The sequence below is a fragment of the Anser cygnoides genome, chromosome 7 (genome assembly GCF_040182565.1).
Source record: "Anser cygnoides isolate HZ-2024a breed goose chromosome 7, Taihu_goose_T2T_genome, whole genome shotgun sequence".
Taxonomy (NCBI): domain Eukaryota; kingdom Metazoa; phylum Chordata; class Aves; order Anseriformes; family Anatidae; genus Anser; species Anser cygnoides.
Window position 1 is genome coordinate 3,782,127 of NC_089879.1, and position 25,994 is coordinate 3,808,120.

At 49.7% G+C, this 25,994-nt stretch overlaps 1 protein-coding gene across 4 annotated transcripts in view; it reads left to right on the forward strand.

The window, feature by feature from the left end:
* The window catches only part of CTBP2 (C-terminal binding protein 2), a 124,573-nt gene that overhangs the window by 77,296 nt on the left and 21,283 nt on the right, over positions 1–25,994 (forward strand). The window contains exon 3 of one of the 4 annotated variants that reach the window (XM_048059669.2): positions 235–10,630. The exons of the other annotated variants lie outside the window; for them this stretch is intronic. Within the exon in view, the coding sequence (XP_047915626.1) occupies positions 7,456–9,156 (1,701 nt within the window). The 5' untranslated portion in view covers positions 235–7,455 and the 3' untranslated portion in view covers positions 9,157–10,630. Of the gene's footprint in view, positions 1–234; positions 10,631–25,994 lie in introns of those variants that run through there. 4 annotated transcript variants of the gene reach the window in all.

The following is a 25,994-nucleotide window of genomic DNA, read 5'->3' on the forward strand; positions in this document are numbered from 1 at the left end:
TTGTATTTTTCCATTTTCTCCAGCCTTAAGACAAGGTTCCATATAACAAGCTTTCTAACTTCAAGTCATTAATTAAGAAACAATTACAGCTGATGACTTCTATACCATCAACTTAATTTTTCATCCTCACCACATTTCCCATTTAAATTAACTGGTTTATGGATTAACACGTTGTCATGTCGGGTGTGTTTTTTTTTTTTTCTCCTTACTCTAAATCCTCCTCTGCATTTAAAGATTACTCAGAAAGATGACAATACCCCCAGAATACGCAAGGAGACACAGAGCTGAGCATTGTCTGAGCGGCAGCCTCGGGGCAGCCCTGTCGACGTATTCCCGAGCTCCAGAGTTTGGGAGCGCTGCCGAACGCAGGGGGTGGAAGTTGGCTGCTTTGCCTCTTCCAGATACATGATGGGAAATGCTCAGTCCTCAAGGACAGATGAGAACGGGATGGATTTTCCTCCCAAACATGAGGAAAAACTCGTATCTGCCTCCCAAGTTAGAATCCTTCCTGGACTGACAACGTCTGGATCCGGACCAGGTTTTTAGGTTTGATTCTGACTCTGCTGAATATTTACTAGTAAATATTTTGACAGGAGCGGGACATCTGGCTATACTAAAATAAAGCTGCAGAGAAATGCATTACACAACTTTTCTTTTATATTTTTCTGTATCCACGAACAGATGTAAGGGATCTCGGTGCCAAAACAGTGAAGGTTTTCATTATGTGTGTTATATCCGAGAGCTTTCTTCAAAGAGCGAGTTTGCTAGCATTGGTTATGCATTTTTGTTGCCTTAAACTTCAATGGCATTGATAATTTCTTACTGACACTTTTATATAGCCCATTAGCTTAACTCTATTGACTTGTTTTGTCTTTTATTTTAGATAGTCTTCGTAGTGTGTTTTTTTTAAAAAACACTCTCTACTGCCATCTAGCACTTCAAAACATTGATAAACAGCTTTAGTTCACAAAAAAAGCCTATAGTTACAGCTTGGCACCCACTTTTGAGAGAAAATAGTGTCACTGCCTGCTGGTAATAGCAGTTTTGGGATATGAATCAGCCAGTGGACCTAAACAAGGGTCGTGGGGCTGGCACCTTTGGCCTCGGGGTCACCTCACCAGGGAGGAGCCGTCCCCGTGGATGGTTGGGGACCGCGATAAGAAGTACTGGCAAATGGGGTCCCTCCCCACCAGATACTTTGACTATTGCCATACAATAATAAAATATGTCAATCTTCTAGAAAAGCAAAAAAAAATAGCTTTTAGCCAAAATAATATTTCTTCCTGTTTTTTGTGTGTGTTTTGGTTTGGTTTGGTTTTTTAAATCTGTGTTGAGTCTGCAAGGGACGTGCATGTTTCAAGCTCTTGGCATCATCAGGGAAAGTAAAGCAGGAAGACACCCTGAACTCCAGCCTGTTTATCTCCTCAAGACCGTGTTACAACCTAGTAATTAATTATTTTTTATGCAAAGCCCAGACATGCATGGCAGAGTTCAGAATTACAATATATATTCATTTAACAATGGATTTCTCTACTGCTTTCTGGGACAGATATAATTCCCATGCTTTTCATTACACATGCTATTTAAATCTTGATCCTGAATTCTTATTAAAAATGATGAATTTTGACCTCAAGGTCTAATACCCAGTTTTGGAGACAAGGTGCTTGATGTGATTTCCAGAGGATTATTTTTAAGAGCATTCGTAGATTAGATCTTTGCAAATAGTTGAGGGATGTGCCCAATGAACCTTGTCTGCTGGCTTTTCGACTGCCGTTCAGCATCCAGATTGATTTTTATTCTGTAGCCCTTGACAGTGTGTAGTTTCATGGCATAGGGAGACATCTGATATTTTTATTATCCCTTTGTTGAACCAGGAATGTCACAATACTTTTTCTGCTGACTTTTACTGGACTCTCCCAATACTTGAAGGCAAAACTGTTTCTCGTTGAAGTTTCAAGAGCCTGTAGGGTTCATTACAAAGGCTGAAAGGATGTTTTTCAGCTGGGCTTCTTGTTTTTAAACATGAGTGTTTTTTAGGTGACTGCTAGCCTCCTGCATTTGTTAGCCACAATTCGATTTTGATCCCCGGCCGCAAATCACCAGGGCTTTGCCAGGGGAGCCGGACAGCATGAGGTGACGAGTTCCTGCGTGCTCCTTGGGGTGCTTCTGCTCAAACCCTCATTCTGCAGTAAATACGAGGTAATGCAAGGTAGCGTACCCCTCAACGAAAGACGGGTGAAATGCCTCTGTTCGGAGACTCGTCGGCACATGGCGATGTGAGACGTGGAGCTGGCTGGCAGTGGAAAGGAAGAGGTGGCCGTGGCCTCGTTACACAAAAAGCCCACGTGCTCATTGTCTGCACATACCTGGCTGCTGTGAGCCCATCTGAGCCCATTTGGGCCCATTTGAGTGTAGTCAGTGGGGTCAGCAGCTTGAACCCGTTTCCAAACCCCGGTTTGCACGCAACACGGCAAGGCACGTGGCGGTGCATTCCTGGGGTGAGTAGAGCATGCGAGCCAGCGGTTACGCTGCGCTTCCATCTAGCCCTGGGGCGAGTTACATGCGGATGTCAGCTTTTGTTTTGTGCTTTAAAGTCATCAAAATACGGAGTTACATGAGGCAATGATTGTTTAATAATCGGCTGATCTTAAGAGTGTTTTGTTGTGCCGCACTGAGTTGGTATTTGAGAGCGTTTTGTTGAAGTTACAAAGCATCTACGCTTTTGGTTTGGAAATTGGTAAAAGCATGTGGCATGGCTTCAAGCGCTGAGTGCTTTCAGATGCTGTTCTGTTCCTTTGATTATTGAAAATGATTCCTGCACAATCCTGCTAATTTTCTCTTTGTACGCCTCCAATTTCAGGAGACTGTTAGAAAGTCCATCTATGCAGAGTGCTTATTGCCGCTGCGAGAGAGATTTCTGCAGAGCCAAATTTTAGCAAATGCAGTAATTTCCAAGGATTTGGAACATTTTCTTCCTGCATTTCTTCCCCCAATTTTTTTCTTTAACGTTTGCGTGCACGTGTGAGCAACATTTACAGCACACTCACGCTATTCCTTCTCCGCTCCGTAGCAGCCATTGAATCCCACCGTATAGTTTAGCACCAGCTCAGTCCTGCTTCCCGGCACCCTGTGAGCTGCGTGTAGGGAGCAGACACTCAGAAAAGGCACCCCAAGCACCAGGGGTCATTAGGCACAATCGCACACGGTCCTGGAAATCCCAGGCACTGAGGGCAGAGGTGTTTATCCCACCGTTAGCTTTCCGGTGCTTTGTACCTTGTCACCTGAAATCATATTACAAACACTGATTAATCTGAACGCCATCTGAACGTGAAAGGTGTATATTATCTTATCCCTCTTGATGGAAGGGGAATCTGTGACTAAGAAATTAATCAATTTGCTTGCTGGTAGTGGTAGAACGAAGTATAAAGCCTGGGTATCCTGATACCTGCTCTCTCCATTAACACGAGATGTACTTACCCTCTGGAGGATTCTTCACTACAACAGGTAAGATTCCTTTGCCTTGGAGAGGGAAATGGCCTTTTTTCAATACTTATTCACCTTACAGTTTTTGCCCGAAATGACATTTGGCATATTCACTATGTTGTTTAAGTTCTGCTCTCTCCCAGAAGAAAACAATTTGGAAGAAAACGTCAACATTTTGCTGCATGTAAAAAAAAAAAAATCATGTTTCATGTAAAACCAATATTTAAACTTGTACTTGGAAAGTACTTTAAAATAGTAAAAAGCAAAACTAAGAAAAAGTGTACTGTTTTGTTACACAGGGTAATCTTTCCAGCAACTTGCTTTCAGAATTTGAAATGAAATGTTTTACTTCGATGTGAATTACATTTCACATCCAACCTCCCCCGAGTCAGTGCTACAGACACCAAAAAATGTTGTTTACAAATTTGCGTTGCAGATTTAGCATCCTGGTTTCTTATCACAGTTTCTACATACATAACAGGTTTTCTCCTCACTGAAAGAAAACTGAGCTTCCTGGCACTGGGGAAGATACGTGTTTCAGATCCACTGGGAATGGTTTCCAGAGCCAGATCTCATTCCATCCATTTTGACTGTGGTGTTGAAATGGTGGGCCCACCTTTCTTCTCCTCTGTCTTTACTTGTTTTCAGAGCAGATTTCTGTAGTTGCTGTATCATAGCAAAATTTACCATACATTATACCAACACTAGATTGAAACCCAGCGTATTAAGTCACAACTGTGCATTTTTCACGTGATCTGAAATACCAGAGCACTTAATCTCTTGATCAGCTTTTTTTTTTTTTTTTGCTTTCATATGTCTTTTTTTTTTCCCCCTAAATACCTCTAGAATTAAAAGGGAATATAAATCTTCTGCCTGTCCCGTGGTCCTTCATCTCCCCCTCACGTTGGGAATGCTGGTGCCAGCGCCTTCCTCCTCTTCCCAGAAGTGCAGATGAGATCAGTTGGGTTGGGTTGTGCTCCTGTGCCTCCGCATCCTCTCCTGGCGATCGCTGCCTGGTTCTGAATTCAGAAATAGCTGCGGAGTTACTGGCATTTGCACAGGAGCTGCTGCTAAGAATGCAAAAGTAAGAAAAAGAAAAAATCCTGACTGCCCATCCATAAATATTTCATTGCGGTCATTTTGTACGCATTTCTTGATTCAGGGGGAGTGTAACATCCTCCCACGAGGACCTGTGCCACGTAGCTTGGGGAAAGGGCCAAGTCCCACGGCCCCTGCTCCTGCGAGCATTTACCTGTGCTCGGCTTGGAGCACAGGAATCAGGAATTTGTTCCATGGAGGTCAGTGCGTGTGGGATAAACCACCCATCTGCACGAGTGCTCCTGCAGCAAGCGTGCCCCAGGTCCGGTGCCAGGAGAGGCTGGTGCCCCGGTGCTCGGGTGGGTGTGCGAGCTGCTCTGTGCCCGGGCTGAAATGAGACCAGGATGGGTCTTCTGCTCCTGCTCAGCCCCATGTGAGCTGAGCCAGGCAGGGCATGGCCACAGGTCACCACTCTGTTGGGTTGGATGAAGTCTCTTCTGCGTGTCCATCGAGGGACCCAAGGTTTTATCAAAGCATTTGTCTTTTTAAGAGGCAGTAAATAGTCAGAGCTCCCTTCTGACTTCCCGTGCAGTTGTTCAGGATCAGCACTTACAGAATTTAATTTCTCTGTGACATGTTTTTTCCCATTGTCTACCAGGGCTTAACATGGTGGCTAAGTTCGTTATTGATTTCTGTGAAAACAATGATGGAAGATGCCCCTGATCTATAGACGAGCATTTTATTATTTTTGAGTATACAGTTTTGGTAGCTTTCTTCTGCTGCTTCAGAACAAACAAATGGCATGGATCTCTCTGTATCCATTTGGGAATACATTTCAGTCTTTACCAGAATGTTGTGGTAATAAAATGTTTTTGTTTGTTAAAATATTCTCTGCTTTATTTATAAGCCACAAATGTGTCTTCCCATTTTGAATCTCACAAAAGAAGAAATTTTCCAATGTGCCTTAAGTTTGTTAGTTAATTCAATATGATGCCAATCAGATATTCTCCGAGAATTGCATAAATAATCTTTGGGGGCCCATGTTTTGCATGTCTGTGTAATATCCAACATAATTTTAAAGACTGTGGTGCTTGGGGATGGAATTGGAGGAGAAAATGTTTGAAGAGGATTTATAATATTTACTGCAATAAAGAAATTTAGGGATTACTCAAAGATCCTGTCAGTATTTGGGTCAGAAATATAGCCCCGAGGTATTAGTATGATAGGCAAGTAGAAGCATTAGGCTGTATTAGTGATTTAGCTATCATAATAGCACAATAGTCTATCATGTGATGGCTAGCGCACTAAACATTTATTGTGGATTAGCAGTGAAAAACGCACAAGCTGTCTTGCAAACAGACCAGAGGTGACTGTTATCCCTTTTACTGGGTCTGTCCTGGAAGGTGCATGTTCGAGGTGCAGAAATCTATTACCGCAGCGGAGAAAGACAAAATCGTTTCCCTCTAAATTTTTTAATTAGAAAAGGAAAATGTTGCTTCACTCACAATGATTAACAAAATAAGTAATGATTGACCTATTCTTCTAGGAAAAGGAATCATTGAGCGTAAGCAGCTCATGATAATTTAGATAGGTGTTTTGGGGAGCCATTTTAATAGCTCCTCTGAAAATGGTAACTATATATGGAAATTTTGATTATGTTTCCAAATAATGATTTTCTGTGTTGTGATTCCATCTAAATCCTTTTGCCTACTCTAACTGTAAAAAAAAAAAAAAAAAAAAAAACTTAATCCATATGAATATTGAAAGACTGCTAGAAACAAATTGAGTTTTGTCTGATGTCTCTGAGTGTTTTTCCATCTCATAAACATGTATTTTTTTCTGAAGGAAACCAGAGATAATAGGCAAAAGTCTGCTACTCATTTTTCCTTTGTAGGACTGGAGTTTAGATCCTTTGATCCTCCCCTCCTTCCCCATGACCTCTGGTAGGGTCTTAAAATTATACATTCCAGATTACACCTCCACAATTTTCTGTCCTGGGATGATGAAAGGATTTGCGTATTATGATAATAATGTAAAGGATCCTTTTGGAGCCTAGTTAGTATAGCTAATTTGAAACTACAACAAAAAATGCAATTTCCAAAGCAAATTACAATATTCATAAAGTGTTAAACAGATACCTAACTAATTTCTAATCGCTCTTGTATTCCTCAGTATCTAGCACTGGCCTTTTTTTTTTCGGCCTGCCTGCTTGCTCCCATTTAATTTGTCCTTAGCTGTGCGCAGTGGATTAGCATTTCATCAGGGTGGATTAAGATTGAGCTGACACTGGAGCTTGCTTTTTTATTTTTGTATGTGTGCGTGGGGACATGCGGGTGCGTGCACGTTTCGTTATCTCACTGCTGATTCCTCCTGGGTGCTGGTGCGGATGGGAGCAGTGAACTAAGGAGGAAGGCGACAACCAAAACAGATGAAAAACGTGTAAAAAACAACATGTAAAAAAATTTGTATATATATAATAATTCCCGGGGGAGAAATTGCTTTGAGGTTGCTGGCTGGGTCGGTGCAGGAGATTTCATCGGGCTGAAATGATGTCACATGGAGCGAAGGCTTTAGCAGTTTTATTTAGCTCCTAATCCCCGGCACTGCTCGGCCAGTTGTCCATGTGAGCGCGCCGTCCCAAGCGGCAGAGGATAAAGCATCTGGGCTGAGCGCGGCGGCCCTCTTCTGCACGGAAAGCCCTTCCTCCTGCCAGCCTGGAGCGAGGCTGGGTTACAGCGCTGCTGTATGCTTTGCCTGCTAAAGTTTCGAAGAATTAATAATTCAGGCGACGCTCAGAAAGATAAAACCACCGGTGGGCTTGTGAAGGGAGGGCTCACACCGGGCACGGTCTGGTTTTGATGCTGGCCGGGGAAGCGGTGAGAAGGAAGGCGCCTCCTCTTCTCCATCCCAGCGGGAGCAAGCGGTGCCGTGGCGATGCCCATCCCCAGCAAGCACCCCAACATCGGCCGCTCGCAGAGCTGGGACGCCGCCGGCTGGTACGAGGGCGCCTGGGAGGGCGAGAACGCCTTCGAGTACCAGAGGCCGCCGGGCCGCAGGAGCTCCCTGACCTACGGCGGCAGCGAGGGCGGCTGGTACGAGCCGCTGGGCCTCCGCGCCAACGATATCATCTTGCAGGGCGGCGCGGAGCTGAAGCAAGAGGCGTACCCCTACCAGGATGCCGCCTTCGCCCCGGGCCCCCTCAGGAAGGGCTCCGTCCCCGACTTCGCCTACTGCGACCGGCAGGCAGCCATGGCGGGCCGGGGCGCCCAGGATTACTACAGCGACCCGTCCCTGGCGGCTAGATCGCCCAAAGACCCCCGCTGCTACCAGGCGGTGAGCCGGCCACCGGCGGGATACGGGGTGCCGGGCAGTCGCCTGTCCTGGGACCCGGCCTCGGGCCGCCCGCCCGTGCCCCCGGAGGCCGCCCGCCTCTACAGGGACCCCAAAGCACTGGACGGGCAGCGGCTGCACAACAGGGACGTCTCCCCGGCACGGTACGGCACGGAGCCCCCCGGCCTACGATACGCAGCAGAGCCCCCAGCCTTCCCTGGCCGGCCGGCCTACGGCGATGGGGCAGAGCGGCCGCCCGAGCCGTCAGGGGGCAGGCAGGCCGCCCCCACCTGCCTGGTGGTGGACCCCAGCAGCGGCTATGGGCCGGGCCGGGAGAGCACGGGCACCAAGGCACCCTACGACAGCTATGAGGCGGTGGCAGCGGCCCCATCCCACCCGCCGGTGCCGCCCGCTTTCCCCGGGCAGGAGGGGAAGAGGAGCTTCGACCCCGAGTTCGTGGCGCTGCTGCGTGCGGAGGGCGTCTCGGAGAGCACCTTCGCCGCCCTGCTGCAGCAGGGCTTCGACTCGCCCAACCTGCTCGCCATGATGGAGGAGAACGACATCAAGTCGGTGGCCCCCAACCTGGGGCAGGCCCGCGTGCTGTCCCGCATCGCCCACAACTACAAGGCGGAGATGCAGCTGCAGCGGCAGGAGCGCAGGAGCGGGGCGCTGCGCCCCAGGACCCGCTCCAACAGCTTCAGCCACCGCAGCGAGCTGACGGGCGACTACGGGGCGCCCCTCGCCTCGGGGCCGGCCGCTGACGGCCCTACAGCCCCACAACCACCACTGCAGCCGCCCTCCCCGAGGGCAGGGGAGATGCACCGGAGGCCGTCCAGCGCCCCGACCCAGCACCTGCTGGAGACCACCACCTACCCGGCCTCCGCCGGCGCTCCGCAGGGGCCGCAATTCCTCCCCGGTTCTGGATACAACACCCCCCTGCCTTGCAACGTCCACCCACGGCCGGCCTCCACCTACTGCGCTCCTGCTGGCACGCCGATGACCACGGCCAACCCACACGCCAGCCCCAAAACGGCGTACCCGACCACATACACCGTGCCCATGGAGCTGATGAAGAGGGAGAGGACGGTGGCCTCGCCAGCCCCCAGCCCACACGGCAGCCCGCAGCTCCTCCGCCGGCCGGGCGCGCCAGGGGACGGCCTGGCCCCCACCGGACCCACGTTCCCCGCTCAGCTCTCCCCGTACCCGAAGCTCAGCCGGCGCACGGGGCCACCCGTCATCGTCTCCACGATGGCATCGCCCGAACCAAGTAATTCCCTAAGGGTCTTTGTCCATACGGTAGTTTAGAACCACCTCGTTGTTGCTTACGTGAACCCCTAAAAAAGCGCAGGCAAATATATTCGGGTTTTGTGCGAAAATACTAGGCACTCTCCTGTTTAGAAAAGGAGAGAGGAGCCCTCGCGTAGGGCTATGCAGAGCTAAAGATGCTGGTTCTCCCTCTGCAGTTAAATTCTCAATATTTTATTTGCTTAGCTAACTTCGGTTAAAAGTGAGCGGTATGTCAGATAATGCTTCCAGAGTTAATCTTGGCGTTCCTGTTGTTTGTAGAGAATGGGAGATTAGATACTGCGCTCACTGAGCAATTAGGACTACAGGGTTTGCTGCAGATTGACTTTTTACCACTGTTATCAGGCACAAATGTGTTCCTCGGAGGAAGTGGTTAGCATTGTTTTGACTAAATTCATCAGATAGCTAATGGTGTTATTCGAGAATCGACTTACCTTTGGCCATTACCTAAGTCTTTTCTTCTTATTATTAATTTGCTGTTTTATCAGGCATATAAAATAAAACCCCTGATTTCCTCCTAGAGATGCCTATAAGGGAAGCGATATAGCTGTTAAAGTAATAGGACTGTGCTTAAAACTAAAAGCCTGTCATTAAGCCCTGGAACAATAAAAATGAATGGTGGCTCCTCTCCTCCCCTTCCCTTTCCCGAAGCGCTCAGGCCCTCGCCGCTGAGCTACGGGGCTGGATGGTCTGGGCAGGCGTAGCTCCTCCGTGTGGGAGATGTGCCCTGCTGATAACGCCCCGAGCCCGGCAGAAACGAGCCGCCACAAACACGCTGCTCAGTAAGAGGAAATTCGGAAAATCCGATCATTTGTGGCTTGACTTGCTTGAGAAATGTGGAGAGAAACCCTCGAAATGTTTTTCCCGGGAGTGAGTCCGCAAGCGGGGAATTTGCTCTCGGCGCAGTTTAGCAGAACTGCCATGCAAACAAGCCTTGAACAATGTAACCTACAAGCACACGCACAAAGCCTTAATAAAAGTATACCATTTATAGGCATAGAAACGGTGCCAAGCCGGTGATGACATTCCACAGGAATCTAAATAAAGAATGATTTTGTGAGTGGAAATGATAAAGTTGTCAAAATGCAGACGTTTGGCGCACCCCTTTCCCTAGCTCACCATAATTACACAGCCAGAAAGTGGATGCCATTTCTTTCATGCTTATGCATCCTTTATGCAGCTGGTGCAGCGCGCTGATTTATAAAAAATACTTAAATATTAGGCAACGCGCTTTGTGTTGACGTGGATCACAGGCAAAAGTGGTACACCCAGGCAGTATTTTTAAACAAACAATTTCCCAAAGCCTGAAAAAAAAAAAAAAAGACGAAGTGGCGTAACGTGGGGAGCACGGAGCTGGTCGTCTGTTTGCGGTCGGTGCCGCCGCAGTGAACGCCCTGGCGCGAGGCACCGCTGGGGCACATGCATTGGGAGCAGCCTCCTCGGGTAGGACAATCAGACCCCCTCTGCCGTTTGTCTCGTAGGTAAATGCAAACCTCATTGTCTTAAAAATCTCGATATTAGCCATTTTCTGGCAAAGAATTACCGGTGCGCAACAAGAGGAAGCCGGCAGCGTTTCTGTGCTGCTGAGCTCTTTCTCACTACTCGAGCCTCTTTTTTTTTTTTCCCCCTACAACCAACTCATTTGCATGAGGATGACATTTGTTGCTCCAGTAATTTCATCTGATAATGGCCAGCTTGCAAAGCGGATCTGAAAACATATTCCTTAATTATGTGTTGCTAAGCAACGAGAGGGTTTGGCCATAATCACAGAAAGATTATCTTCTCATTGAAGTCCCTGAAAGGTTTAGCTGAAGTAGGACCTGTAAAATTGTCTTCATTTTTATTTATTTCCCCTTTTTGTTTTCCAAATAGCCTGAGAGGTTTCCTTCCCGTTAAACTATATTTTAGAAGTAGAAGCCAAGGTAAGACCCGCTGCAAATGAAGGGCTGTGATTAGGAGTGGAAGGCGTGGCGGTTTCTAGGTGTTGGAGCTGTGTTGAGGAATTACTCTTTAAGGAACACCATTGCTAAGGAGTGTTCACACTTACACGCGAGGTGATAAACGAGCATTCCAATTACGCGAGCGTGTTTGTAAAACATTGAGCGGATGGCAGAAACTTGACTAAATCCAGGAAAATCGTATTTACCGGCAGGAGGAGGAAAGATGCGTTTTTAGGAGCCAAGAGCCTTCTCCAGGCTGTACCCTTTGCAGTGGATACGTGAGTCACAAGGTGAAAGCAAGCTCAGTGTTAAACTCTGTCTCTAAATGGCTGCAAATATTTTCTGTCGGTGTAGGCTGATGTCTGGTCGGTCAGCAGAGGCTCGTAAAATGTCTGTTGTAGTCCACTGATGTTTTTGAAGCTTGGTATATGAATAGGAGTTTAAAATAGATCATTTTGTGGGGTTTTGTTTTTTTTTGTTTGTTTTTAAAGTCTTGTTGGGCTATGTATCGTAGTCTTTTCAAATGAGTGTTTCTAGATACCCAGTTCGTGATTTTGTGCCGAGCTGTGAGGCGCTCCGTGTGGATCCCGCACAGCTGCTGCTTGCTTTGGGGTTGGGCAGAGGACGTGTGGCGGGGACACGGCTCCTGCTGCCCGGGGCATCCGAGGGCAGGGACCGCGTCCTGGGCAGCAGCGTGGGCACAGGCCCCTCGCGCTGGGTTGGGGAGGTAAGGAGAAAATCAGCAACGGGACCTAGTGCTGCAATATCTGGGGGGTTGGTGAAATAATTATTAAGGAAAAGCAAGACGAATTGCCCTTCCTGGGTGGATCGCATGAAGGTGGATGACCGCCCTCAGCACGTTGCAGTGGCGGCAGGAGACGACAGCGACGTCTCCATCCCGGCATCCCCCCCGCCGGGGTGCTGGCAGAGCTGCTGCTCCTCGTGTCGTCCAGATTTTGTGTGCGGAGCCATGGGGAATGGCTCCCGGGGGGGAGAAACGCCCTCGCAGCCCGCTGCTCCTGCAGCCTTGCCGTGCCCTGCATCGCGGGGAGTGAACGCACCAAGTCACCTCGGTGGCGAGCAGGAAAAAACCCTGCTGCCAAGCTGGAGTGACAAAACCGTGTCAGCCGGCGGGCTGCTGCCAGGGCGGGCTCATGGCCAGTCTCCTGCCGGAGTAGGTGGTAACGCAGGGAAATAAATCCTGTAGGCCAGCAGAGATGGTGAGTGCAAACCGTTAGATGGTCGCTGCTCAGATGGCTTGAGCCACCTCTCCAAAATGTTGCATTTTCAACTTAGTCTGTTTGCTATTATTCTGACTGTATTACTCAATTTACATTTTTGTACCTAATTTTTCAGCCTTAAAGCAGTTAACGGATGAGAAGTCTTGTACTTTTGTAGCTAGCCTACACTTCTCCCTCGGGAGGAGTCTGTCCGATTTGTGTTCCTGGCGTTGGAGTTAGGGAGCTCCGGCAAGGAACTTTCATTTATTGCAAACGTGCATCTTGGATGGTTGTTCAAACTCTGGTTCACATAAGAAGATCCAAAAGCAGATGGTCAGGGAGCGGGGATGCTGTCTGTGTCTGCACAGGGGTGAGGAGCGGGGCTGCCCCCATAAAGCCAGGGAGTTACTGTAATAAAGGAGAAGTCAAGCTACTTGGCTGCCAAGCCAGGTAAGATTTGGTTAAAATCCTGCCCTTTTCCTGCACAGGGAAAGTCAGGCTGAGGGTAGCTGCCTTCCCTGCACAAGTAATTCTCCCCGGTCCGAAGGGGACTCACCTTCTTGTTTTATCAGCTTAGAGCCCAGCGAGAAATGCCTTTCGCCGTGATTAGCTTAGCTCTGCTTATACTGTTTAACACTTGACGGTGATTCTTTTATTGGCATTTTCCACCCTGTGACAGACAAAAATTGCGTTAACCACGCATCAGTTGCAGGCTGAAGCTTTCTTTTGGGCAACCCTCAAAGCAGAGAGGGCACAGGCAGGGGCAAGAATCTTGACAGTTGTTCAAGGGGGGTTAAAAGAGCTAAATTTGCCCATTCTTTTAAGAGTAACGTGTTGAAATTGTAATAGCTTTTTATGGGCAGAGAGAGTATAGCAGTGATATTTCATACACAATGTAAATTTCATGAGCATTTGTTGATGTTGGTTTATTCCCTGCCCAATGTACCGTAGAGCGGACAGTTCAGAAATCAGCTGCAGGTTTTCTTCTCCACATCTTCTATACAGACTGTAGCATGTAATCACAATGTATACATGTAAAGCAGCTCAATTAACAATGCAGGCTGAAACAGCACCAAAGCGAGCTCCATGTACTGAATAAATCTGATTTAATTTGCACATTGACCTGACAGACCATAGCAAGTCCTTGGAGCCATTCCCAGCTAGTGCGTTACTCCAGGTGAAGCATGTCTGGATGGCAGGCACTGGCAAAACCCTGGGCTAATTGTTTTAACTGGGGTTGTAACTTCCATATGAAAATATTTAATTGAAGTAAGCAGACATGTCTTGCTCGCGTCTGCTGTCCTGACAGTCACCGCCTCGTTTGTGAGACACCAATCTGCAGCGTGATACGGGTACTAGGTGGAAATAACTCGCACTGAGTTTGGGAAAGCCTTAGAAAGGCTCCCACAGACCTGGCTCGGCGTAACGTGCACGCACAGACTCTCACCAGCCTCCTTTTGGCAGATGAGCCTGCAGATGTGTGTCACGCGTGGGTCTTCACATCCAAGTTGCCAGAGCTGCTCTCGTTAGAAGGGCGAAGAGCTGAAGAACGGGGTGCGAGAGAGGTGCTGGAAACTACCTTGATAAAACACGGGCTGTCTTGGCCAACATGCACACGGGATTCACTGGTTGCAGAAAATGCACTTTTAAAATATTTTTTCTAAAGGTTGAAATGTGCTTTTTATAACGGTCGTATCAAAAGCAATATAAAGTGTCAAACTCGTTCCAGGTACAATTCGTTGACTTGAGTTCCATGGCAATAAAAATGAATTTGGCCTGACAGAGGAGAACATGTTGTCAGACACACAAGTGTTGTCATCTTCAATTTACACTTCCCTTTTACCCTGTGCCTGGAGTTCTCTATCACCGTTAGGATTTTCATATATCCAGCTCATTCTTGGACTATACTTGCTGGCATTTTTTTTTAGCTTTCTCATAAGTAGTTTCCATAGCTACAAACTTAGTGTTCACAGAGGGAAAAAAATTTTAAAGGTTTCTGACCATTATTGTATTAAACATTTTTTATATTTCTTCTGCTTGTCTTCCTCGCAGCATTACGCTGCAGACCAGCTTAATGAAAATGCCGCACAACTGAATTCTCTGTTATTTTTAAAAGCGAAAGTGGGTGCTGAGCTGAATCCTTAAAAAGCAGAAGACCAAAATCATTAAGTCACTGATTTAGAATAAATGTTGCAGACGTAGGACATATATTAGTGAGGTTTATATATAGCATCTGGCTGATGAGCCTTTGACTTCTGCACCTAAATAAAACCTGACATTAACAGCATTCCAGTGGCTTTTGGTAAAGAAAGCTAATTTATAATCTCGTGTCTGCTGTTCCCAGCGCTTTGCTGAGATGAAATGCTGCTTGCTGCCTCTTTCACGTGTTGTTTTTCCGACGCAGCGTTAGTTTCACCCCTCCGGTAGAGCCGTGGCAGCGGCGCTGGGCAGCCAAGCCTCACGACAGCCGCGTGCATCCCCAGGAAGGGCTTGGAAAGAGGAGCGCCCTGGAAGCGAGGCAGGACCCTCGCCCCCTGCACTGGAGCAGCTTTGTCCAACCAAACAGGAGGTTTGTGAGCGGCTGTGCCTGGCCGGCGCGACCGCCAGGGCCGCGTCCGGGGGCCTTGCCTTCTGCACTCCCAATCCAATTAGCTGCTGCAGAGCAGATGGAGCGGATTAGAGCCCGGCTTTCCTTCCTCCGCCCTCTCCCCCAACGCGAGGGGTGTCGAGGCCAACAATCGGCTTAAACGCAGATCTCATGGCACGTCCGAAGGCGGCCCCAGCATCCCCGCTCGGCTGCTGCACCCTAATTCCCCAGGGGGTTGGGTCCAGGCTGCAGGTGGCTGGAAGACCTCGACCTAACCTCAAACGTGGGGTGGCCGAGGGAAAATAGAAAGGCAGAGGCAGCCAAGGAGGGGCTGGGAGAAGTGTGCGAAGAAAAGGTCTTCTCACAGCTCCCAAAAGTGCCATAGTTCCCCCCGAAGGAGGTGCTTTAGGCTCTATAACCTGAGAGATAAGCAGGTTGTTGTTGCTGTTAGAAGGAAACCAGTAGGGCTTACCTGAATGCTTGGAGCTGGTGAAGATCCTCGGTAAATACTGATATAAACAGCCAAGAACGCATTCTATGTTTTATTTATGTATGCTGATAGATACACAGATGAAAATGGGAGGGAAAACTCTCAAAAATATAATCAGTATATTAGTCACTATCCATTTGGGTCAGCACTTCTGCGCAGTCAGAGGCGTGTGCCAGGAGTGGTTTGGTTTGGTTATCAAGCAGTTTGTTACTTCCGAGGCTGCCGTACTGGCTTGGTGAGTAAATAAACAGAAGGGACTATGTTCAGACAGCACACGCCATGATAAGTAATAATTTAGGATATACTTTGAAAGAAAAAAGAAAGAAGAAAATAAGAACAGGTCCCACTGGAACGTTTGGGATGTGTGCTCCAGGCGTGAAGGTGGGACCCACGGGTGCCCAGGAGCCGCATCAGGAGCTGCAGGACTGTGGGCTGCAGACACCTGAAGGTGCACCCCTGACATCTTTGCCGGTCTTCTTAAGCCCAGCACGTTTGCTGACGCTCGTTCTAACGCTGCAAATCCCTGGGCAGTTTCAAGCTGCCTCCTACACGCTCCTCTTACTGACGGTGTGGGTTATCAGCCTTTTCTTGTGACAGTCTGAGCTCTTTTTGGGGTCTCTCACTGTTAGCGACAGGGTGAGAAAAAAGCAGGAATAGAAATGACACATGCAGTGGTTTGTTGTGTGGTCTGCCTTCCTCCGAATGCTTTATTATAGTTTTAAATGAATGTTCTCACGGACAGCAGAGAGCTTATCAGCATCTAGACCGTCCCGTTGGGACACTGAAGTAACAGGAGGGCCTGACCACAGCTCTGCACCCTCCTGGCAGGAGCTGCAGCTCCTGCTGATCTCCAGTTTCCTGTTGTTTAATTCTTGCTCCTGCCCAGCGGACCTGAGTACGAGTGCAGGTTGTTAGCTTGCAGGCTGAAACGTTTGGGTTAGGGATCTGAAATGTCCCCGTCTGACTTGTTGCAGTGGATGTGGTTCGGTTCCTCAGCGCTCAGGGAGGAAACGTCCAAGCCCAGACCTGTGCAGCGCAGTGCTGAGCAACCTGTCGTGCTCTGCTTTGGAAGTTTTCCTCTTCCAGCCCTCATTTATTCAGCAACTGGAGGTGTTCTCTGACTTGCTGTTCACCCTCACATCCCACCACGGTGCAGCGTCTCCTGCAGCGTGCCCTGGCCAAAGGGCAGGCCTGTGCACCGTCTCACTGGCACACAGGAGGTGAGAGATGGAGTTTGTTCTAATATTTTCCTAATTTTCTGAGAATTTCTTTCCAGAAAAGCATTTTCCAAAGCAGGGCAGGGAGTGAAGTTGTACTTCCATCTGAACAAATGGCAGTTTTGCCATTGATTGCCACAGAAGAAAGATTTTGCCCTCTCCTACGAAAGCAATCAGCTCCACATAAGTTACTTTTATTGCATTTCTTAAAATTAGGTCTACAAAACCAATGGTTTCTTTAAGCAAGAGCAGCTGTAAATTTTGTGCATTGAATGCCCGTGCATTATTAAAAATAATAGGTTATATTTGTCAAATGGATAATGAGTAGGTTTCTTTCTCTGTTTTTCAGTATTTTAATGAGTACAGGAAATGTTTGCTATTTATTTGCTTTCAGATTTTACCGAGGAGCTCTGGAGATAATTGTCAAATTTCCAAGTGCGTATCAATATTTCATGAAGTGCTGTTTTTCCTCTGTACATTAAGGAGTTAGGTTATTAGCACTGGAACTGTTACCGACGGCCTGAAGCAACACATGAAAAGGAGTTCCACCTAACCCTGGGAAGTTTGTGATTAAAAACTCCTGCAATATGGAAGGCTGCGCGTCGTCCTGGCCGGAGGATTCCTGTCTCCGTCTCGGTTTCTGTGGATCGTGTGCTGAGCTTGGTGCCGGCGGGTTTGCCCAGCATGATGCCCATGGTTTGGTGGCGTGACACGCAGCCTCTCCCAGAGCTGTGTGGTTCCACAAGCTTAAAACGACTCCTGCAGAGTGGCAACGCATCCCCAGCTTCCCTCCGCCACCCCACCACCTCCTGCAGACATGCACGGCCAGCTCCTGGCCCCGCTTGGCCTGGTGCTCCCACCGCTTGCTGGCACATCCCTTACGGAGATGCTAGATCCGTGCAGGTCATGCTTTGGAAAAAAAAAACAAACAAAAAAACCACAACTCCACCCTTCTCACCACCAGCGAATTAAATGCTGTTGAATTATTGAAGCCCAAGGAGTGCTGCGCGCCGCTGCTGACTGCTCACCTTTCGGCTCTCTTTGCGTGGTCAGCCTGGCTCGGCCGGGTGGTGCTGGCTGTGCGCTGAGAGCTATTGTTCTGGTTTGGATGCTTGCCACTGGGAGGTGTGTTAGTTGTGCACGTGATAGGATGTTTCCCCGTTCTCTGCGTCTGATATTTCAGTTTTACCCGAAGTCCTGATATTCCTGTTCTCGTTACGATCAGGCTGCTTGCCACGTTTTTGTTTTACTCGACCTCAAACCCAGGTGTGCCAGACTGGCCTCAGCTCCTGTGAATGAAGTGCTAAGCCAGCCTGTCTAGTTCACTGCAATGCTCTCAGGAAAAAAAAGAAATTAACTTACAAGGTGAAAACGATTCTTAGATGTGGACCCACTGTGCTCTGCTCTAGAGAGTGTGCTGTACAAAAATAATTGATAATCTATTGTGGCTTTTTAACCACTAAGAACGACTGGGTTGCCGTGCATGCTTCGCTGGTCGCAGCTGAGTGGTAGCTGTGCAAAGAGCAAAAATTGAGGCTTTAACTAAGCGTAGTCTGGAGCACTGGGATGGAGAGCTGGAAGGTGGCTGGAAAGAGCACCCAGGTCTGCTGAAACCAAAAGTGCTTCAGAAGCAGATGTCATTAAAGCAAAAAGGAAAAAAACCCAAGGCTCTCAGACCTCTGAGAAGGAGCAGAGCTGGATTCGCCGGGCCTGTGGGGCAGGAGGCACAGAAGGAGCTTCCTCGGCTGCTCCGTGGCAGAAGCACAAGTAGTGGACCTGGAGCAGTGGCTCTTCCCTGGAGGAGGAGGGATGGGTCCCGTGGGAAGGGCAGAGCTGGCTGTTTTGCTGATGGTTTGAAGAAGATCCCCAGAAGTGGCAGAAGACAACAGAACAGGCATATCTGCCTGGCTACATTTTGGGTTGATTTTAAGACGAATGACAATGTGGGGTACAATAAACCAAAGCAGGTCGCTTGTGGAAAGCTAACGGCAGCATGAATCGTGGTAGCAGCCGAGGAGGAGAAAGAGAAATGGCATTTGTACAATATCAGCGTGGCAAGAGTATGTGGAGATAACGAATTTCTCGAGGCTCAATATTACAAAATTCCAGGCTGTAAACGGAGGTATTCGTCAGAGGGAAGGTGGTGCTCAGGGTCACAAACGGGTGGTGCCTCACGAAGTAAAAAGCATCTCCTAAAGGATTTGCAGTTGTGAGAGGTGCAGGAGATGAATCCAGAGCAGATCCGTTTGACTATCTTGTTGTCCTAAGGCGGTACAAGGAAAAGAGGGAATTTGGGAGGTCTATAATAGATAAGACTTGAAGTCGTGCTGGTTCTGAACGAGGCTTTTCTCTCTTGGCAGTCATCAGTAGATGGGCTTCGTCCTGGGAACTGCAAAGGGAAGTCCCACCCTCGTGTCACCGGTGCAGACACCACTTGCTGCAGAAGGGGGACACAGCCGTGGGGCTACGTCCTTGGTGGCAGCGGTGCTGGAACAGCAAACCCGGCCGCTTGGCACCACGCGTGTGCGTTCACACGCAGCCAGCAGGCAGGCTGAGGCAGGAGAGAGGGGTAGGATCAGCAGCGAGGAGACTGGTCTTTCGCAGTCAGGAAGGCAGGCGGAGCGGCGGAGACATATGGAAAGCAGATCTCACAGAAGGACTGGGAGAGACAACATTGGCTCCGGCAAGGCTTGGTGCTCGGGAGGTTGTTGCGCAGAGCAGCTTCGTGTTACACAGCCGGTTACGGCATGGGAAGTTGCAGAGCCCTGCAGCGAGAGCCAGAGGAGATGTTCCCCCCGTCCTCCCCGGGGAACGAGCTGCTTTTGCTCCAGGAAGGAAGAGGCGTCGGGTGCCAGCAAGGAAGAGCGCTGCTGGAACTCCTTCCGAAAAGCCTCTCGCGCTCCTCCCAGAGACCTCAGGCTCCGGAGCAGCAGCTGGACTCGAGAAGATAAGCAGCAGTGCAATCGCTGTCTTGCTCTCAGTAGTTTGTGGTTTGGTCGTGGGTTGCCTGCATCAGGTGCCAGGAGTGCGTAATTCCCCGCCGCGATGCCCCTGTAACGGGGAGAGTCCTCTGCATAGCGGGACGGCTTCCTGGGGAATCTCCGATTTCATTTAATCCCGCTCTGGGAAATTATTAGGCACACGATGTTAGTGTGCCTCTTACCTATTTATTTGTTTAATCTGTTTACAAGGCACCAGGCCAAAGCACCGCAGCGCTGAACACAAAGTCCGTACTAAGAAATGCTGGACGGACCAGCTGGGCTGCGAGCACCGCTGTGCGCAGGCGAGGCTGGAAACTGCCCTGCAGCGGCAAAAGGAGCAGCTCTCCTTCGCTGCAAGCACATCTGGAGAAGTGGGAGAGGAAGGAGGGAGGGAGGAGAGCAGAAGAAAAGGGCAAATACAGAATTAGCAACAAAAAGCCAACCAAAATACTGCAGCCGGACAGATGGTGCCCTAAAGGTAGATGGTTTCTAAGAAAGTATTCCATGCTTGCAAGCACCACTGCTGGTAACATTCAAAAACGTTTGTGTTTCGAATTTTTGGTAAGCTTCTCCTCTCAAGTTCATGTAGTTACACGCTTTGTTTGTTTGCATCTAGCTCCTAGCCTTAACAGTTTCAGGAAATCTCCTATGCCAGTCCACCCAAAGCCCTCTGCAACAGGGCTAACGTACACGAGAGACAGCAGTGCGGTGCTTGGTGAGTCCTGAGGCTTTGGGGGTCTGAGCAATGATTTTTCTGTTAGAATTTGGAAAAACGGTAATTTAAAAGTGTTTTTTTAAGAAGACTGATTCCCAGATCCAAGATTTAACTCCACATCATTTGAGTTCAATTTTCCCATAAACGGAGCGTGTAACCTGCGCTTCGCTGCTTTGGGGTGTAGGCACAGCTTGCTCCTGGGTGCCAGCTCTAAGCTAATTCTGCAGGTCTCTCCATGTTCCCGTCGCAGAGGTGCTCAGGACCCCAGGACCCCTTGGGTCAGAGACCCTCCGTGGAGCTGGACTGATATGGGTGATTCTTTCTCATCTCCCACGTGGAAGAGGGTCGAGAGGAGGGCGTCCTTTAAGAATTTTTTCTTGGAGCCACCCTCAGAAAACCCAGTTTTGTCCTATCACCACTCTGCCGACCGCAAGCCGTGCCCCTCCAGCTCCCTCCCCTCAGCACCTGCCTTTCATTTAATCCCGGCAGCTGGCTGGATGCAAAACCCCCGTGCGGCCAGCAGCCCATCCCAGCAAGGAGCGCGCGCAGCCCTCAGAGGCCGCGGCTTCACGTTCAGTTTCAGTAAGAGCATCTCACTTCCACCCCTGGAAACCATCCACGGCCCATGCTTCTCCTTGGCCGGAGCCTCGTGCTGAGGGGAGGGATCAAGGTGTCGGTTTTCCGCTGCAGCCGAGAAGTGTTTTCTCCTTCTGCTCTCCCTGCGTCGTGCCTCTGCGGACACATGGCACAGCCGCCTCCTCCCCTGGGAGCGCTGGCTTGGCACCGACCGTCCGAGTTTGCACGGCGGGACGCTCGATGTCTCCGCACTGCGGGTGTCAGCTTCTTCCTGATCGCGGGTGTCAGGAGCTGCCTGGGCTGGCAGAGCCACGTGCAGCCGGCGCGGGGATATCTGCGGTGCCTCTGCCCGGGGTTTGCTTGCTCTTGGAGTTTCCCGTCTCGTGTCGGGAAGTTCCCTGCGCTGGCTCGAGAGATGGGCACGGTCTGAAACGTCTGTTATCAGAGTTTATTCTGCTTTCAAGACGGGATCTCAGCGGTTGGTCTGCTGATTAAAAAAACTCATCCTTCCTGGTTAGCCCTCCTCTGGTGGCTTCACGGTTTGCAAGTTTCCCCGCGTTTCTCACCTGCGACAGCCCACCCGCTCCCCACGAGGGCAGCTGGGCAGCCCTGGGCAGCAAACGAGCCACGAGGTGTGTGTCCCTCTGACTTGGCTTAGACCAGCTCCCAGCGCCAGCCACCGGGGCAGGGCAGGGGGCTGCGAGAGCCCCGCTGCCACCGTGCCGGCAGGGCATGGAGTTGGCCAAGAGCATGGAGCACACCGTGCGGTGCAGCCCGTGCTGGGAAGCGCTCGGCTGCGCTGGGGACTCCCAGGGGATGGGGTGACGGGCTGTCAGGGCTAGGCAGCAGTTCCTCATCTGACACGCCGAGGTCAAAAATCGGCAGTTCCTTCATTTTTTTTTTACAGTGTCTTAAATCACCGGGGGAATGTTTTGAGCCTGTCAAGATGTATTAACGAAGGCCAAGGCCGATTCGTGAGCTTGTGCTGCTCTGCTTCAGCAGCAGGATCATGCTGATGCTCAGCCCGGTAATTACAGGTGGTTTCGGAGCTGATAGAGCCGGTTTCTGTTTGCTCCATAGCTTCATGCGCTACGGTTTTCACTTGCTCTTTGCCTTGACTGTGTAGCATTGTTTTCCTCCTCCTTACGAGCACGGCCAACTTTCTAATTAACTAAACCTCTGTGCAGCCATTGTGGCTGTTGCGTTGAGCCCTTTGTCCATGCCAGTGCCTCCAGCTCCCCAGAAGATTTTGTTCAAGTCCCCTTGTACTGCAGCTGAAGGGAGGTGGGAGCCTGGGCTGCTCCTTTAACTCCACCACGCAGCACACCCACTGCCCATGAGCTTCTAATCCACCTCTGGCCACGGCAAATATTGCTGAGGTTATTTTTCTATTGGATTCCTACGTGAAAAAGAAAAAAAAAAAAAAAAAAAGGGTTACGAGAAATAAATATCACTTTGTGCTGGGCTTTACTGCTTACTGGGCTTCGAGCCTGGAAGGATTTAAAAGTCATCACGCTCTGAGGGAAAGCTGCAGCGAGAACGAGGAGGTGGAGGGTTGCTCTTGGAGCCAGCTGCTGGGATTTGGGAAACGCTCGCCCTGCCCAGCGAAGAGGCTGGAGACGGAGGGGCAGGCAGCGCTGGCGTGGCTACGCCCAGGGCGAGTAGACAAAATGGGAAGCAGTTTGCAGGGGTTTGTCGTTTCCTTTACATTGTGACATTAACGCATGCCAGTCTTTTTTTTTTTTTATCTTTGTTGTTATCTTGCCTTGCTGGGCCTTGTCCCTCATTCGTGGCGCACTGATAACCGCGTGGATGGGGTGGGGACGTGTTGTCAGGCGTTGCTGTGCCATGCCAGAGCGCCTGGGTGTGCAAGGAGGAACCCGTGCGCTTCTTCCCGTGCTTGCCAGCAGCTCTGGTCGGACTGGCGTTTGGTGCAAGTCCTGAAGACAATGCCATGGTAATGCATCACAGTTCAGCGCCTTTGATATTTCACAGCAAAGCACATAAACTTCTTTTCTCGTTTCGTTCCCGAAGTACACAAAATTCAGAACACATGCGCTGCGTCAGGAGTAATTGCCCGTGCCCGTCGGCACAGAGGATCAGGCCTGGGCACTCACCCCGTGGGAGCTCGTCGCGTCTGCTGCTCCCCCTCTGCGTCCCCAGCACCTTCTGCTTTTCGTGTTCCTTGCAGGTTAAAAATCACCCGCAGACACCCAGCCCTCCCCACCGGGGCGCTTCAGCAGCTCTCAGCCCCGTTAGAAAAGCGCCGCTTGTCGCAACGCCACCGGAGCATCCTCGCCGTAAACCCGGGAGCGTGGAGGAGCGGCGATGGGAGCGTGCGACACGGAGAAGTGCCCGGAGCAGCTCGGGTGGGAGGGCACGGCCGGCAGATACATGCATGGACATCGTGCAGGGCCGTGCATCGTGTCTGCATGCAGGAGGACACCCGCAGCCCTGCCGGGTGCAGGGCAGAGAGGCGAGGAGCTGCCCCGTGGTAGATCTGCTTCCCATCCTAGACCGGCCCCACGTGGAAAGGAGCTCTCTGCTAGCCAAAATAAAGACGCTGAGCAGTTTGCCAGAGCCGGTTACAGTATCTTGCCTGCTACAGACAGAAAGAAATACGATTTGGGATAGAGGATACAAGATACATTTGCAAGGCATCTGAGTCTGATGCTAAGACATTCTTTCTTCCAACGTTGTTGTTGCCAATAGCTTCTCTTGTGCTCAGACCAAAACTATTTTGGGTGGAACATTTGCTCCCTACTTTCTAGCAAGCCTGGTCGCAGGAATGAAGAACGGATTCTTTTCACTAGCCACAGCTGGTTTGAATGATTCCCACACTGAACCCATTGACTCCAGGCACTCCTCATGTGAATCGCAAGGAAGTAGCGACTGATTTTTTGTTTATTTGCCCGACAGGGACAGAGGCAGCGCAGCAGTCTCGAGTCAGCTGAAAACTTGCATCTAAGCGCATGCCGGGGAGGAGTCCCTCATGTGCTCTGCACGTAACGCTGCCTGCCCGCGGGGCCCAGCAGCTCTGTCCTGCTGTTAGGAGGCAGAAGAGGGAGCGACGTGCCGCAGTCCTGGGCGAGCATCCTCCCCAGCGCTTCCTGCGGGGCCGCCGGAGAGCACAGCAGCACGGCTGCCTTTGGTGCAGAAGGTCCATCGCGCTCACGCAAGGAGATCTTGAAGAGGAGTCCTTCAAGGACTGTGACCCTCGCATTATGTGTAACGCCAAAAAAAATTACCCTGAAACCCATCGGGGTCAGTTGGCTAGACCTCGAACACGGCCTTAAGAGGGATCTGCTTCAATGCTCCTCTTTCGAGGTCTGCATCTTGGAAGGAGCAACAAAACACCTCGCGTTAGAGACCCCAGGAAGTGATTTCCAGACGCTGCGGCTGAGAGCTGCGTGCTCTTCTTGTAGGTGCTCTCTCCATTGTGAATGACTTGTAACAAGTGCCCGCAGAAGAATCACCTTCCTTTTTCCATCTGAAGGAAGCAGGCGTCAGGGACACAAACGGGCACAGAATTTTTCTGCTGGCAGAGAGAGGACAGCAGTTTAAGGAAGAGGACCCATTTGGGTGTATGACCAGAGAGGGGTTCAGGAAAACTCGTGCTGAAAGTAGTGCCACTGCTTGAAAAGGGGCTTGTATTCTTACATATTTCTTAAAAGAATCAGCTGGCCACGTGTTACAGATATTTTTGCAATATCGAGTTTTTTCTCGTACTGGCAAAGGTATTAATTAGAGGAATAGATTACACGGAGTGCTGTACAGCTTCCTCCTGAGTATTCGTGGAATGAACCATGAAAACACAGACATATTTATTTGTGTGCGGAATTGTTAAATGCTGGTTTAGCCGGGGTTCTTGCGCCGTGTCTTACTTCAGCTCTTTGCCATGCGGTATGCACGCCTCGACTGCAGCCGGGGGGGTGGTTTCGCGTCGGGGGCACTTAATGTGTGCGGGGCTTTGGGACCCCGGAGGATGCAAGCACCACGTTGTCGCTGCAGGGTCTTCTTTTTCAGGATCCTGGGAAGTTTTTCCAACCCACTCAGTTAATTCATGTTTCATAATGTGTGTGATGTATTGAAGCGTTTAACCACGTAGACAGGGATGTAATGCATCGGCACCCGTCTTGCCAACTGCTTCCTACTGCCAGGGGAGGAAACTTTGTCAGCTTTCTGAGACTTTGGTGCAGGGCTCTCCCTTTCTTCCCCCTTCCTTGCCTCGCCCCTAATGAAGAAATGAGATCTGGTTAGTTCGTTTTGCCATATACCTTGGTCTTCTGGTGGGTTTGTGTCACAATTTTAAAATTAAAAAAAAATCTAGCTTTTTTAATTGAGAATATCCATAGGGTGTACAACTACAGCTCTGAGGTTGATAGGTGATGGGTTTTATTGAAGCAGTAAAATATAGAAAACTTAAAAGAAAATGGCTTACTACAGTGATGTCGTTCAGTGTGATTTACAGTTTTATAACTGCAGGCAAATTTGAAATATTTTCACTATCTTCAGTATACATTATTAGATAAATCTATAGCCCGCGCTTACCCGCATCAGCATTGACTTTCTATTCTGTGATAGTGAAGAGACATAAAAATGAAGACATTTTCAGCCCATTATAGTTTAACAGTGTTTCAAGAGCAGTCAGTTTCTGTACAGCTTCAGGTTTTATTCCTCACTTAATGCGCTGAGGATGCCTGTAAGAAATGCCTCCTGGCAGCCACGGGAGTTGCAGTGCAGCCATCCTGTGCATGCACAACAGAATAAGACACCCTGAACGTGAAGAGTGTTTGCCAGAACTTCATCTCATAAAAAAAAAAAAAAAAGAAAGAAAATACGGATATGGGAGCTTTATTCCATCATCTCGTTCCCCTCCTGTAACAAAAATTTGCTTTGCTGAGGTCCCCCCGTGTGTCAGAGCCCAGCCGGCGTGCGCAGGGCACAGCAGCATCCACCCGAGCCGCCGGTGCTTGGGTCGCTGCCCTTCTCGCTGCAGGTCCTGTGCGGTGCCAGCACCAGACATCTGCAGCAGGATTGAGGGGGAAAGGGCCAGCATCGGGCACACGTGCTGCCAGCCACCAAAAGCAGGGGGAGCCCCGGTCGAGGGGA